The 16491-nt window shown below is 38.8% G+C and overlaps 1 protein-coding gene across 10 annotated transcripts in view; it reads left to right on the top strand.

Annotated features, from left to right (window-relative positions):
* RGS22 (regulator of G protein signaling 22) overlaps positions 1 to 13731 on the top strand; it is a 140678-nt gene extending 126947 nt beyond the window's left edge. For 8 of the 10 annotated variants that reach the window (XM_032248155.1, XM_032248186.1, XM_032248177.1 and 5 more), the window contains 5 exons: positions 9226 to 9321; positions 11671 to 11764; positions 11879 to 11959; positions 12244 to 12293; positions 13472 to 13731. In XM_032248155.1, the coding sequence (XP_032104046.1) occupies positions 9226 to 9321; positions 11671 to 11764; positions 11879 to 11959; positions 12244 to 12248 (276 nt within the window). In that variant the 3' untranslated portion in view covers positions 12249 to 12293; positions 13472 to 13731. The remainder of the gene's footprint in view (positions 1 to 9225; positions 9322 to 11670; positions 11765 to 11878; positions 11960 to 12243; positions 12294 to 13471) is intronic. The other 2 variants (XM_032248163.1, XM_032248196.1) reach the window with 1 other exon arrangement.
* Positions 13732 to 16491: the final 2760 nt, after the last annotated feature.

The following is a 16491-nucleotide window of genomic DNA, read 5'->3' on the forward strand; positions in this document are numbered from 1 at the left end:
TGGCCTGGTGGTGACGAAATCTCTGAGTACTTGCATGTTCCCAAAGGATTTTATTTTTCCTTCACTTATGAAGCTTAGTTTGGCTGGATAGGAGATTCTGGGTTGAAAGTTCTTTTCTTTAAGGATGTTGAATATTGGCCCCCAGTCTCTTCTGGCTTGTAGGGTTTCTGCTGAGAGATCTGCTGTGAGTCTGATGGGCTTCCCTTTATGGGTAACCCGACCTTTCTCTCTGGCTGCCCTTAGTATTTTCTCCTTCATTTCAACCCTGGTGAATCTGACGATTATGTGCCTTGGGGTTGCTCTTCTTGACGAATATCTTTGTGGTGTTCTCTGTATTTCCTGGACTTGAATGTTTGCCTGCCTTGCTAGGTTGGGGAAGTTTTCCTGGATAATATCCTGAAGAGTATTTTCCAGCTTGGATTCATTCTCTTCGTCACATTCGGGTACGCCTGTCAAACGTAGATTAGGTCTTTTCACATAGTCCCACATTTCTTGGAGACTTTGTTCATTCCTTTTTACCCCTTTTTCTCCAGTCTTGCCTTCCCGTTTTATTTCATTGAGTTGATCTTCGACCTCTGATATCCTTTCTTCTGCTTGGTCAATTCGGCTGTTGATACTTGTGCATGCTTCACGAAGTTCTCATGTTGCGTTTTTCAGCTCCATCAATTCACTTATATTCCTTTCTATTTTGTCCATTTTCATTAGCATTTCGTCAAATCTTTTTTCAAGGTTCTTAGTTTCTTTGCATTTGGTTAGAACATGTTCTTTAAGTTCACAGAAGTTCTTACTCCCCACCCTCTGAAGTCTGATTCTGTCATTTCATCACACTCGTTCTCCCTCCAACCTTGTTCCCTTGCTGGTGAGGAGTTGTGATCCCTTTTAGGAGGAGACGTGTTCTGGTTTCGGGTGTTTTCATCCTTTTTGTGCTGGTTTCTTCCCATCTTTAAGGATTTATCCACCTGTCAACTTTGTAGTTGCTGGCTTTCAGATTGGATCTCAAATCTTTCAGATTGACGTTCTGTTTGTTGATGATGAGGTTATTTCTGTTTCTTGGTTTTCCTTCTGACAGTCTGGCCCCTCTGCTGTAGGACTGCTGAGGTTCACTCCAGGCCCTGCTTGCCTGGGGTTCACCTGCAGCAGCTGGTGCACAGCAAGGGTTGTTACCAGTTTTCTTCTTCTGCTGTCTTTGTCCCAGACGGATACCCGCCTAGTGTCAATCTGATCTCTCCTTTATGAGGTGTCTCTTTGGATATATAGGGGTCAGGGAGCTGCTTGAAGAGACGGTCTCTTCTTTATAGGAGCTCAAATGGTGAGCTGTGACCTGTGTTGTTGTTCATTCAGAGTTGCTGGGCAGGTACATTTAGGTCTGCTGCAGCAGAACTCATAAACTGCTTTTTGTTCCCAGGTGCTCTGTCCTGGGGATTTAGGGCTTTATTTATGAGTTAACGTTATGCTGCCACCGCCTTTTTTTTTTTTTCCTTCAAACCTGCCCTGCCCAGCAAGGAGGCAGCCTAGTCACTGTCGGCCTATAGAGGCTTTGCTGAGCTTCTGTGGGCTCTGCCCCGCTGCCAAGTGAACTTCCCTGCAGTCCTGTTTATATGGGTGTAGTTAGAACTGCTTTGGCGATGGTGGCCCGCCTCTGTTGAGGTGGAGTCTCTCTGCTGTGGCGGGTTGCATTGGCAACAGCTGGCTGCCTCAGCAATGGCGGGTTGCCTTGGCAACGGCGGGCTGCCTCAGTAATGGTGGATGCCCCTCCCCCACAGAGCTGGACTGTCCTGGGTTCAGCTGCGCTTGCTGTGAAACTCTCAATCCAGAGTTTCTGGTTGCTGTTCTTTTGTGGGGGTGGGACCAGCCGAGCCTGATTGACTGGCTCCCTGCCTCAGCTCCTTTTATAAGTTGGTGTTCCAGTCGCCTGTGCCGGGGTCTGTTTGTTTTCCCCTGCGGCCACTCACTGCGCTGGCTTAAACAGCAGCACTGAGGTTTGTGGCGCTTTCCTTTTTTTGCCCTGGAATCTACTATCCTGGTTCTCTGCTCAGTCCCCTTTTTAAACAGATGAATGGGCGACTTTCCGTGGCTCCAATCGCCAGCCAAAAGGGCACCCGGACCGGTGTATTTTGTACGGAGAACCAGAGAACCGCTGCTCTGGGGCGCCGACAAAGCATCCACGCGGAGCAAAGCAGCGGCGCCAGCAGGCACAGCCACGCTGGCCAAAACAGCCACACTGGTGACCGTGGAGCTCCTCTGCCTGGGAATTTCCTAGTCTGTGGGCAATAAAAATGCGGCGTCCACTCACCCTCTGCGCTTTCACTGGGAGCTGCAATCCTGAGCTGTTCCTAAACGACCATCTTGGATTGAAAACCTTGAGTTAATTTTTGTATAAGGTGTAAGGAAGGGGTCCAGTTTCAGTTTTCTGCGTATGGCTAGCCAGTTTCCCCAGCACCATTTATTAAATATAGAATCCTTTCCCCATTGCTTGTTTTTGTCAAATTTGTTGAAAATCACATGGTTGTAGATGTGTCGTTTTATTTCTGAGGCCTCTGTTCTGTTCCATTGGTCTATATGTCTGTTTTTGTACTGGTACCATGCTGTTTTGGTTACTGTAGCCTTGTAGTATAGTTTGAAGTCAGGTAGCATGATGCCTTCAGCTTTGTTCTTTTTGCTTAGGATTGTCTTGGCTATGCAGGCTCTTTTTTGGTTCCATACGAAATTTAAAGAAGTTTTCTCTAGTTCTGCGAAGAACATCAATAGTAGCTTGATGGGAATTGCATTGAATCTGTAAATTACTTTGGGCAGTATGACCATTTTCATGATATTGATTAATCCTATCCCATGATATAGATTCTTCCACTCACACAGTATTGATTCTTCCTATCCATGAGCATGGAATTTTTTTCATTTGTTTCTTTCCTCTCTTATTTTCTTGAGCAGTGGTTGGTAGTTCTCTTTGAAGTGGCCCTTCATATCCCTTGTAAGTTGTATTCCTAGGTATTTTATTTTCTTTGTAGTAATCATGAATGGGAGTTTACTCATGATTTGGCTGTCTATTATTGGTGTATAGGAATGCTTTTGATTTTTACACATAGATTTTTGTATCTTGAGACTGCTGAAGTTGCTTAACAGCTTAAGGAGTTTTTGGGCTGAGATGATGGGGTTTTCTAATTATACAATCATGTCATCTGCAAACAGAGACAATTTGACTTCCTCTCTTCCTATTTGAATACGCTTTATCTCTTTTTCTTGCCTGATCACCCTGGCCAGAACTTCCAATACTGTGTTGAATAGGAGTAGTGAGAGAGGGCATCCTTTTCTTGTGCCGGTTTTCAAAAGGAATGCTTCCAGCTTTTGCCCATTCAGTATGATGTTGGCTATGGATTTGTCATAAATTGCTCTTATTATATTGAGATATGTTTCATGAATACCTAGTTTTTTGAGTGTTTTTAGCATGAAGATGTGTTGAATTTTATCAAAGGCCTTTTCTGCATCTATTGTGATAATCAAGTGGTTTTTGTTATTGGGTCTGTTTATGTGATGGATTACATTTATTGATTTGCATATGTTGAACCAGTCTTGCATCCCAGGGATGAAACCGACTTGATCATGGTGAATAAGCTTTTTGATGTAATGCTGAATTGGTTTGCCAGTATTTTATTGAGGATTTTTGCATCCATGTTCATCAGGGATATTGGCTTGAAATGTTCTTTTTGTGTTGTGTCTCTGCCAGGTTTTGGTATCAAGATCATGCTGGCCTCATAAAATGAGTTAGGGAGGAGTCCCACTTTTTCTGTTGTTTGAAATAGTTTCAGAAGGAATGGTACCACCTCCTCTTTGTACCTCTGGTAAAATTCAGCTGTGAATCCATCTGGTCCTGGGCTTTTTTTGGTCGGTAGGTGATTGATTACTGCCTCAATTTCAGAACTCATTATTGGTCTATTCAGGGATTTGACTTCTTTCTGGTTTAGTCTTGGGAGGGTGTATGTGTCCATGAGTTTATCCATTTCTTTTGATTTTCTAGTTTATTTGCATAGAGGTGTTCATAGTATTCTCTGATGGTAGTTTGTATTTCTGTGGGATCAATGGTGATATCCCTTTATCATTTTTTATTATGTCTATTTGATTCTTCTCTCTTTTTTTCTTTATTAGTCTGGGTAGTGGTCTATCTACTTTTTTAATCGTTACAAAAAACCAGCATCTGGACTCATTGCTTTTTTGAAGGGTTTTTCCTGTCTGTATCTCCTTCAGTTCTGCTCTGATCTTAGTTATTTCTTGTCTTCTGCTAGCTTTTGAATTAGTTTGTTTTTTCTTCTCTAGTTCTTTTAATTGTGATACTAGGGTGTCAATTTTAGATCTTTCCCACTTTCTGATGTGAGAATTTAATGTGATAAATTTCCCTCTTAACCCTGCTTTAGCTGGGTCCCAGAGATTCTGGTATGTGTGTCTTTGTTTGCATTGGTTTCAAAGACTTAATTATTTTTGCTTTAATTTTGTTATGTATCCAGTAGTCACTTAGGAGCAGAATATTCAGGTTCCATGTAGTTATATGGTTTTCACTGAGTTTCTTAATCCTGATTTCTTATTTGATCACAGTGTGCTCTGAGAGACTGTTGTGATTTCTGTCTTTTGCATTTGCTGAGGAGTGTTTTACTTTCAATTATATTATCGATTTTAGAATACATTTTATATAATGCTGAGAAAAATGTAAATTCTGTTGATTTGGGCTGGAGAGTTCTACAGATGTTTATTAGATCCACTTGGTCCATAGCTGTGTTCAAGTACTGAGTATCCTTGTTAATTTTCTGTCTCATTGTTAACTTTCTGTCTCATTGATCTGTCTAATATTGACAGTGGGGTGTTAAAGTCTCCCATTATTATTGTGTGGGAGTCTGAGTCTCTTTGTAGGTCTCTAAGAACTTGCTTTATGAATCTGTGTATTGGGTGTATATATATTTAGGATATTTAGGATAATTAACTCTTCTTGTTGCATTGATCCCTTTACATTATGTAATTCCCTACTTTGTCTTTTTTTATCTTTGTTGGTTTAAAGTCTGTTTTATCAGAGACTAGGATTGCAACCCCTGCTTTTTTTTTTTTATTTTTTTTTATTTTTTTTTTATTTGGCTTTCCACTTGCTTGGTAAATAATCTTCCATCCCTTTATTTTGAGCCTATGTGTGTCTTTACACATGAGATGGGTCTCCCGAATACAGGACACCAATGGGTCTTGACTCTTTATCCAGTTTGCCAGTTTGTGTCTGTTAATTGGGGCACGTAGCCCATTTACATTTAAGGTTAATATTATTATGTGTGAATTTGATCCTGTCATCATGATGCTAGCTGATTATTATGCACATGAGTTGATGCAGTTTTTTTCATAGTGTTGTTGGTCTCTATACTTTGGTATGTTTTTACAGTGGCTTGTACTGGTTTTTCCTTTCCATATTTAGTGCTTCCTTCAGGAGCTCTTGTAAGGCAAGCCTGGTGGTGACAAAATCCCTCAGCATTTGCTTTGTTTGTAAAAGATTTTATTTCTCCTTCACTTAGGAAGCTTAGTTTGGCTGGATATGAAATTTTAGGTTGAAAATTCTTTTCTTTAGGAATGTTGAATATTGGCCCCCAGTCTCTTCTGGCTTGTAGGGTTTTTGCAGAGAGATTCACTGTTAGTCTGATGGGCTTCCCTTTGTGAGTAACCCAACTTTCTCTCTGGCCGTCCTTAACTTTTTTTCCTTCATTTCAACCTTGGAGAATCTGACAATTATGTGTCTTGGGGTTGTTCTTCTCAAGGAGTATCTTAGTGGCTGTCTCTGTGTTTCATGAATTTGAATGTTGGTCTGTTTTGCTAGGTTGGAGAAGTTCTCCTGGATAATATCTTGAAGTGTGTTTTCCAACTTGGTTCCATTCTCCCTGTTACTTTCAGGTATACCAGTCAATCATAGGTTTGGTTTTTTCATGCAGTCCCATACTTCTTGGAGCTTTGTTTGTTTGTTTTCATTCATTTTTCTCCAATCTTGTTTTCATGCTTTTTCATTGTTGATCTTCAATCTCTGATTTCCTTTCTTCTCCTTGATCAGTTTGGCTATAGATATTTGTGTATGCATCACAAAATTCTTGTGCTGTGTTTTCAGCTCCATCGGGTCATTTATGTTATTCTCTAAACTCGTTAGTCTACTTAGCAGTTCCTGTAATCTTTTATCAAGGTTCTTAGCTTCCTTGCATTGGAACATGCTCCTTTAGCTCAGAGGAGTTTGTTATTACCCACCTTCTGAAGACTACTTCTGTCAGTTTGTCAAACTCATTCTCCATCCAGTTTTTTGCCCTTGCTGGAGAGGAGTTGCGATCCTTTGGAGGAGAAGAGGCATTCTGGTTTTTGGAATTTTCTGCATTTTTGCATCATTCTTTTCTCATCTTCTTGGATTTATCTACCTTTAATCTCTGATGCTGATGGCTTTTCAATGGAGTTTTTCTGTGGGTGCCCTTTTTGTTGATGTTGATGCTGTTGCTTTCTGTTTGTTAGTTTTCCTTCTAACACTCAGGTCCCTCTTCTGCAGGTCTGCTGGAATTTGCTGGAGGTCCACTCCGGACGTTTTTGCCTGGGTATCATCAGTGGAGGCTGCAGAACAGCAAAGATTGCTGCCTGCTCCTTCCTCTGGAAGCTTTGTCCCAGAGGGGCACCCGCCTGATGCCAGCTGGACCTCTCCTGTGTGAGGTGTCTGTCAACCCCTGCTGGCAGGTGTCTCCCAGTCAGGAGGCACGGGGGTCAGGAACCCACTTGAGAAGGCAATCTGTCCCTTTGCAGAGCTCAAATGTTGTGCTGGGAGATCCATTGCTCTCATCATAGCCAGCAGGCAGGAACATTTAAGTCTGATAAAGCTGCACTCATAGCCACAGGTGTTCTGTCCCAGGTATTTGGGAGTTTTATCTATAAGCCCTTGACTGGGGCTGCTGCCTTTCTTTCAGAGATGCCCTGCCCAGTGAGTAGGAATCTAGAGACACAGTCTGGCCACAGCTGCTTTGTCACACTGTGGTAAGTTCCCCACAGTCCAAACTTCCCAGAGGCTTCCTCAACACTATGAGGGGAGAACCACCTACTCAAGCCTCAGTAACGGTGGACACCCCTCCCCACACCAAGCTCAAGAGTCCCGTGTTGACTTCAGACTGCTGGGCTGGCAGCAAGATGGATCTTACCTTGCTGGTCTCCATGGGGGCGAGACCTGCTGAGCTAGACCACTTGGCTCCCTGGCTTCGGCCCCATTTCCCGGGGAATGAATGCTTCTGTCTTGCTGGTGTTCCAGGTGCCACGGGGGTACAAAAACAAACAAACAAACAAACAAACAAAACTCCTGCAGCTAGCTCAGTGTCTGTCCAAACAACCACCCAGTTTTGTGCTTGAAACCCAGGGCCCTGGTGGCGTAGGCACCCAAAGGAATTTCCTGGTCTACAGGTTGTGAAGACTGTGGGAAAACCATAGTATCTGGGCCGGAGTGCACCATTCCTCACAGCACAGTCCCTCACAGCTTCTCTTGACTAGGGGAGGGAGTTCCCCAACCCCTGCACTTCCAGGTGAGGCAATGCCCCACCCTGCTTCTGTTCACCCTCCATGGGCTGTACCCACTGTCTAACCAGTTCCAGTGAAATGAATCAGGTACCTTAGTAGGAAATGCAGAATCACCCACCTTCTGTGTTGGTCTCGCTGGGAGCTGCAGACCAGAGCTGTTCCTCTTCGGCCCTCTTGCCAGATGAGGTACCTAAAATTGTCAAATTCATAGAAACAGAAAATAGAATAGAGGTTGCCAGGGTCTGGGGATAGGAGGCAGGGAGAAGTTACTATTTAATGGGTACAGAGTTTCTGTTTCAGATAATAAAGTTGTAGAAATGAAAAGTAGTTGGTATGGACTACATGTTTGTGTTCATCAAAATTTATATGTTGAAACTCTCATATTATCATTTTTAAAGACTAATTTGAAAGGCATGAAATGTTGTTCTTATTTTCATGACTTTAATTAGTAGGGATATTAAAAAAATTGTTCATGTTTGTTAAGCAGTAGTATTTCCTCTTGGGGAAGTATCTGTGGTGTCTCTTCTTTACTCATCTGTTGGCTTGTTTTTCTTAAAGGTTTATATTAATGAAATACAATTATACATGGTTCTCTTATGTTATAATTACTTCATATGTGTTTTCCTGTTTGTCGCTTTCCTCTTAAGTTTGAGTAAGCTTTTTTCTTTTATTAAATAAATTTTATTAATTATTTATTTGTATAGATTTAGGAGTACAAGTGCAGATGTATTACATGGGTGTTTGTATGTAGTGAAGACTGGGCTTTGACGTATACTCATCACTCAAATAGTGTACATTGTACCCAACAGGTTGTATTTCATCCTTCACCTGCCTCTCACGCTCCCAACTTTTTGGAGTCACCAGTGTCTATTATTTCACTCTGTATATCTGTGTGTACCCATCATTTAGCTCCCACTTATAAATGAGAACATGTGGTTTTTGACTTTCTGTTTCTGATGAAGAAAATGACCTGAATTTCTAATGAGTGTTGTTAATTATCTGTGGTACTATGCTTTCTCTAGAATATTACCTGTTGAAAAATGATGATAAAATTTATTCATTTTATCATTCAGCAAACCTTTTAGTCCATAAGATCATTCATCCACTGAAAATGGTGATGTAATTTATGAATTTCATCATTCAACAAATATTTGAGCGCATACTATGTGGCAGACACTGTTCCACAGCAGATAAACACTGGGAAATAATACAGAGGCCCAGTGTACATTCCAGTTCTATATTTATTTACATTTTCACAAGATATTCTACATGAAAAATGCAAATTTAAAAAGAACAAATATAGATTCTATTTGTATAAAATTTGTATAATAAAAAATATTAAAATTATGAATCTATGCATTTTCCCTAGTGAGAAATATGGATGGATGTTCATGAAAATGTTAATAGTGGTTTTTCTTGGATTCCAGAATTTGGGAATGATATTTACATTCAACTTAATCATTTCTCTCATTTATTTTAAAGTATTTTTATATTATGAAATAAAATTAAAAATAAAAACAGGAAACTCTGTCACATTAGTGATATTGACTTCAAACCTCAAGTGCAGCACTCACTATGAAATATTATGTCATATGATGTTACAACTCCTTAACCATAAGTTTATGTTAACATAGCATTATGTTTTTTGGGGAATAATTTAATTTAATATAATTACAGGATGGAATCAAACCATATGCAGATACTTCAGTGCCTGATATCAAAACTGCTTTACTCAGTGATTCCTTCCTAGGCCTCCAAGCATATGGCCGACAGGTAAGCAGGCAAGATGGTGCAGACCTCATTTCTCCTCTAGAGTATTGGATAGTGGAATGCAGTAACTCAGTCATTGTACAGTACTAGAAATGTGTTTGTTTGAAAATAAGCCTAGAATTATAATAGTAGGAGAGATGGAAGGGCTTTTCTTTGAGCCTTCAGAGAGCATTAAAATTTCAGCCAATCCCAGATAGTATAATCAAGAAAAATAACTTCTTGAGATACATGAAGACTTAAATTGCAGACATTGAAATGATCATCTTATTGGAAAAGAAAATAAGACAGATACAGTATAATAGAACAAGATAGAATATATATAGGATGTTATATTCTTGGGTTAAAAGATGACAGAAGAATGTCAAATGCTTAGTCTCAAATTTTAAATTCTTTGAAGTAGTCAAAAAATTAGCCATACATTAGCACCAACCAATACATTATGGTTTCTGTGTTTACATTTACAACTAGTACATTACTGTCACTTCCCTGAAATTTCATATGTTTATGTCTATTTTTGATGGCTTGTATTGAAAGCATTTGTATCTTAGGATAATACTAACTCAAGAAACAATCTTTTTGGCATTTAGGAAAGTCAAATAAGTTCAGTTACCCAGCTAAGATAACTGCCCAACTATGAAGCTATTATTGAGAGATGAGAAATATCCAGTTTTGTGTAACTGTATACTGAAAGAGATACCTAAAAGCATATGATACCTAATAAATAATACCATTCAAAAATACATTCATTAGCAAATGACTAGCACTAAATTTGAGAAACACAGAGTAAAAGGGGGAAATGTCCAGTTAGAGATACCAGGCTTCTTTTCTTTTTTTGAGACAGGGTCTTGCCCTGTCACCCAGGCTGGAGTGCAGTGGTACAAGAACTCTTTGTAAGTTAAAGGGTGCAAGGGCTCTTGCAGCCTCAACTTCCTAGGCTCAAGCAATCCTCCTACCTCAGCCTCCCAAGTAGCTGGGACTACAGGTGCACACCACCATGCCTGGTTAATTTTTTGTACTTTTTGTAGAGATGAGGTTTCACCGTGTTGCCTAGGCTGGTCTCAAACTCCTGGGCTCATGTAATCATCCCACCTAAGCCTCCCAAAGTGCTGGGATTACAGGCGTGAGCTAACAGGCTTCTAATTTTTGTTTTATCACAAGTCAGTATTACCCTGAAGCCTGGAAGTAATCACATAATTTCCTTTGAGCCTCTTACCTTATGTGTTAAAAAGAGAAAGAGAGTAAGGGATGATGATGATGGTGGTGATGATGATGAAGTCTTGTCATATTCAAGATTTTTATAGGAAACTAAAAAACCAAAGATACTTGATAAATATAAATGTAGCTTATTATGATTTCTATTTAAAGGATACATGTTGAATTACTTTAGCAATTTGTAAAGTAATAATACACTGACATTTTGTAAATGTAGATGTTCCTTAGTAGATGTTCCTTTGTAGATGTTCCAATCCACTGTGGGTTGGTTCCAAGACTACTTGCAGACACCAAAATCTGAAGATACTCAAGTCTCTGATATAAAATGGCATGGTATTTGCATATAACCTATCCACACCCTCCCATATGCTTCGAATCATCTCTAGATTACTTATATTATCTAAGTATTATACTATAACATAAGTAAATGCTATGTAAATAGTTGTTATACTGTATATTTTTATTTATATTATTTTTTGTTGATTTTTAAAAATATTTTTAATCTGCAGTTGGGTGTAATGTGCAGATGTATAATGTGTGGGTGTGAAGGGCTAACTGTATATGCATTTGTCTTGGATAGATTTTGCACATTGAAGAATTACGATGAATCCAAGTGCAAAATTCCCCTCCCCCTAAAACTTGGATCTTTCTTCAACACTAAATTTACAGTTAAATAGAATATATAAAGATATTTCCTAAGCACTAAATTTCCAATCAAACTGACTATATAAAGATGATTGAATAGATGTCAAGATATCTGTAAAACTTTTGTTGACATTGATTCACTGAGAAATAGTGTATCACTACCCTTACGTCCCCAACCCACCTCCTCCCTTTGAACCAGGGAATTTTAAAATTTTGTCAAGGCTATAGAAGAAAATACACTTACTTTATCATAAAACTTATATGAAAACAGACTAAGGTAGGTTGATAATTTGTGGTACACAGTTAAAAGGTGACATGGGTACATACGTTCAGTTGGTGAGAATTCATAACATTATAAAGTTATGATACTCACTTTCCTTTATGTGTTATATTTTAATAAAATTTAAATGAAGAGGCTTATAGAAGACATCTTACCTTCAGTTTATTTCTTAAGCCAAACAATTCAAAATTAACTTTGAAAATTGCTTTTTTTAGCCAACCTGGTGCTACTCAAAGTATATAGAAGCCTTAGAACAGGAGAGAATTCTTCTTAAGATCCAAGAAGAACTAGAAAAAAAGTTATTTGCAGGTAAATTTTGCTTTTTGCTTACAAGGTTAATTTTTTTTATCTTCTATCATAGACTAATTTTAGAAGACTTTGACAATATTTACTGTTTTTCTTATCTCTTTTATTTTTATGCAGGCTTGCAACCTCTCACAAATTTTAAGCCTAGTGCTTCAACTATGTCTTTGAAAAAGACTATGTCTGCCCACAGCAGCCAGAGTGAGTTCCCAGTGTAGTCTATCTTCAGTTCTTTCTTTCTTGTTGTTGGAGTTCTGCCTCTTACCTGGCCATTCAGAATGTACAGGGAGTAAGGGGTACAGACCGACCGCTCCACTCTGTTCTGGCCCCCAACTTAGGAGAATTTCTGTGTCTCTGTGTGTGTGTATGTGTGTGTGTCTGTGTGTGTGTGTGTGTGTGTGTCCTGCCCCTCTCTGTCTCTGTTCCTCTCCTCTGCTGAGGAGGAAAGACTAACATATGTACATAAAACTTCACCTCTTTTCCAGAGTGACAGCATTCGTGTGAGTGTTTACATCCTGCTGCTGATAGGTTCAAGGTACGTCATAGTCTGAGAGTTGGCTGGTCCCACATATGTCCTCTTAACACACTCATTCATGTACATGCATGCATGCACGCACACATACACAGAATACCACACATATAACATGCCCCACTAATAAATCAATGGGGAGGAGAGCCTTGCCTCCCTTTTGAATGGCACAGTTTCCTAAGAAGTAAGGCCTCTGGAGAGTGATCATGTATTGCTTTTATCTACTCCTTGTCTGTTCTCTTCTGCAAAGAACATGTGTGGAAGAGTGGGCTGTAGCTCGTTTCCCAAGATTTTCTAAGTTGAGAATATTAGAAGGAGCTTAAAATTTTTTTAGAAAAAGAACTAAAAATTGAGCCAGCATCCTTCTCCCATGCAGACACTGATGTGATTATACAGTTTTGACTGGACACGGTTAGAGTTCAAAATGCCTTACAAAATAGTCTAGTAGTATAATGCAGTATATGTGTAACTCATTGACCTAATACTTGAAGAACCCAGTTAAAAGTCCTGTTTCTTTTATCTTTTGCCTTGCAGATTATCTTTTTGGTTTCTTAACATCCATAGTTTTCTGGTTCTTGGGAGGTTCTTAGCCTACCCATTTTTTTCTCTTTCAGTCTACCTAGCCACTATACGCTTTTGCCTGTTTCTCCATCCCTCAGGCCAACCTCATAGTCCCCCTAACATTTGCAGACACATCTGCTCACTTTTTGATCCTTATGAGAACTGTATTAGTTCATCTCATTCTGCTATGAAGAAATACCCAAGACTGGGTAATTTATAAAGGAAGGACATTTAATTGACTCACAGTTTCACATGGCTGGGGAAGCTTCAGGGAACTTACAATCATGGCAGAAGGGGAAGCAAACATGTCCTTCTTCAAGAGGCAGCAGGAGAGAGAAGTGCCAAGCAAAAGGGGGAAAAGTCCTTTATAAAACCATCAGATCTCATGAGAACTCACTCACTATCATGAGAACCGCATGAGGGTAACCACCCCCATGATTCAGTTACCCCCCACTGGGTCCCTCCCATCACGTGGAAATTATGGGAACTGCAATTCAAGATGAGATTTGGGTGAGGACATAGCTAAACCATATTGGTAGCTCTATGTAAGGTTTTTGTTGTTGTCTTGCATTTATATTTTCTATAGATGTTCATATTTTCATTCATTTATTTTTTCTTTGCAGGATTTCTTTCAACCAGAGTTTGCTGACATGAGAAGTTCCAGTGATTTGTTTTTTGATGATCTGTAACAGAACAAGCCTAACATCTAAATAAAGTTTGATTCTGGATTATCCAGGTGGGAAACAAATAAAGAAAATTTGATTTGTCTTATTCCCACAGTTTTAAAATTATAACTATTCTGTACACACGACATACAAGACTATGAAGAATGTTTAACTTATTTAGGATAAAACCACTACTATTTAGGTTTGAAGAACCAAAATGTTTTGCCTATCGCAATCCTTAAGGAAGTATAATGTTATGTTCCTCAAGTGATCTTTCAACAAATATTCCTTGAGCATTTACTGTATTTGGTTAACAGATATATTCAGTAGGCAATTAGGGGACAAATATTCTGAGTGGTAAATTGATCCAAAACACAAAAGGAAGAGCCTTCCCTACCCTATTTCCAACTCTAAAGGAACTGTATATCATTATCATTATTATTATTATTTGAGCTGGAGTCTCACTCTGTCACCGAGGCTGGAGTACATTAGGACGATCTTGGCTCACTGCAACCTCTGCCCCCTGAGTTCAAGTGACTCTCCTGCCTCAGCCTCCCAAGTAGATGGGACTACAGCTGTGTACCATTATGCCTGGCTAATTTTTATATTTTAGTAGAGACAGAGTATTGAACTCCTGTCCTCAAGCAATCCCCCCACCTCAGCCTTTCGAGTTGCTGGGATTATAGGCATGAGCCACTACACCCAGCCTAACTGTGACTTTTTTACTTTAAGAACTTTTAATTTTTAAAAAAATGTTTTGACTCTTTTGTAATAACCCTTATCTTAAAATACAAACACGTCATAAGTTGTACAGAAATATTTTCTTTATATCCTTATTCTGTAAGCTTTCATATATATATATACCACTGTCCACCTTCACAACTTGTCCTGCCAAAAAAAAGTCTTCAGGGGCAGCAATATTCATGGAGCTGTCATCTTCTATAACAATATCTTTTTCTGGAATACCTCCTGAAGGACTTGCCTGGGGTTGTTTGACAGGTAAGTTTAAGATATTTCTATAAGTAGGAGTACACTCTAAAATAATGATTGAAAGTATAGTAAATACATAAGCCAGTAACATAGTTGTTTATTGTTGTTATCAAGTATTGTATGCTATACATAATTGTATGTGCTATACCTTTTTGCAAATCTCTTCAATATTTGGTCAACAAAGATGATCTATTTCTACTTTCCATCTTATGACATTTTGTTTTGGTCACACTATATGAAGAAAATCTGACCTCACACAAATGTAGTTGGAAAACAGAGGACTATTTTAATAACCTTCTCAGATAATAATAGATATTCTTCTTTATACTATACTAACGCTTGAAAAAGAGGTAGATTTTTAAAGGTTAGTTGCAATGTGGAAACTGAAACCATATTAGTAATTTTCATACTCTGCCATATGAAAATCCATTAGTCTGTTTTGCTCTTTGAATGCATCTTTTATCCATGTGTGATTTTGTAACATCGTTGGTCTTTGGGGAAAAGAAAAAGTTCATTGAGTTATGCAGGTATTCCAAATTGACGTTTCATTGTACACTATCAAAAAATCACATTAGCTAACATCACCACCAATATCGTCAGAAAAATCTTTGAGTATTGGGAAGCTATCAGATTCACCATGGTAGATATGTTTTACAAAATCCTGATTTTCACTTATAAGCTTGTATTTTAATCACTGGAAAAAATACTGTGTGTTGTTTTCCTTGAAATGATAGTCTCACTTTGTACGTTTTTGAGAAAGTGTCTGCCAAATACGCAAGTCTGAATAACTATAATTCATGTGTAAGTCCTTAAAGTGAAAATGGTATCCCATGAAACAAATGGCTAGACCAGCTGGCAACTGAAACATTTGTACAAGTGCTCTTTCTGGAGATAACCATTATACTTTGGTATGTCACAAACATACTTTCTGTGTACTTCCATTTCACCACACAGAATATTAAAAAGATACATCCTCAAGGGTCAACATTTAATAAAGTTAATTTTTTTCAACATTCTTAAGTGAAACTGGCAGACCTCAAATCTGAGGTCTTTTTTGTTCTTTTTTTTTTTCCTTGCTTAAAAAAAATCTTTATATATTGCTCACCAATATACAAATGAGGATTCTTTTCTTAAAAAAGAACTTTATTGAGGCATAACACAAATAAAAAACTGTGCATATTTAGCGTATGTAATTTCATGAGTTTGGACATATGCCTACGCCCATAAAACTGTCATCACAATAAAGGTTTAGACATAGCCATCACCTCTAAAAGTAACCTGGTTTCTTTTATTTCTTTTATTTTTTTTTATAACATGAGATCTACCTTCTTAAAATTTTAAGTGCACAATACTGTCAACCAGAGTTGACCAGTGCATACTGCACTATGTTGTGCAGTAAATTTCTAGAACTTACTCATCTTGCATAACTAAAACTTTATGCTCATTGAACAACTCTCCATTTGTCCCTACTCCTGACCCCAGAAAACCACCATTCTAGTCTCTGCTCCCATGAGCTTGACTGTTTTAGATACCACATATAAATAGAATCATGTGGTATTTGTCCTTCTGTGATTGGCTGTTTCACTTAATAGAATGTCCTCCAGGTTCAACCATGTTGTCACACATGGCAGAATTTCCTTCTATTTTAAGGTCAAATAATAGTCTATTATCTAAATAAAACACATTTTCTTTCTTCTTCTTTCCTTTTTTTGAGATAGGATCTTTCTCTGTTGCCCAGGCTGGAGTGCAATGCCATAATCATAGCTCACCCATCCTCAAACTCCTGGGGTCAAGCAGTCCTCCTGCCTCAGCTGACTGAATAGCTTGGACTACAGGTGTGCACCAACATGCCTGACTAATTTTTGTAGAGATGGGGTCTCTCTTTGTTAGCCTCAAACTCCTCTCATGAATCCAGTCTAGTCTCAAACTCCTGGATTCATGATCCTCCTGCCTTGGCATCCCAAAGTGCTGGGCTCACAGACATGAGC

Source organism: Sapajus apella, unplaced genomic scaffold (assembly GCF_009761245.1).
Source record: "Sapajus apella isolate SASKATOON/1434 unplaced genomic scaffold, GSC_monkey_1.0 scaffold3, whole genome shotgun sequence".
Classification (NCBI taxonomy): Eukaryota; Metazoa; Chordata; class Mammalia; order Primates; family Cebidae; genus Sapajus; species Sapajus apella.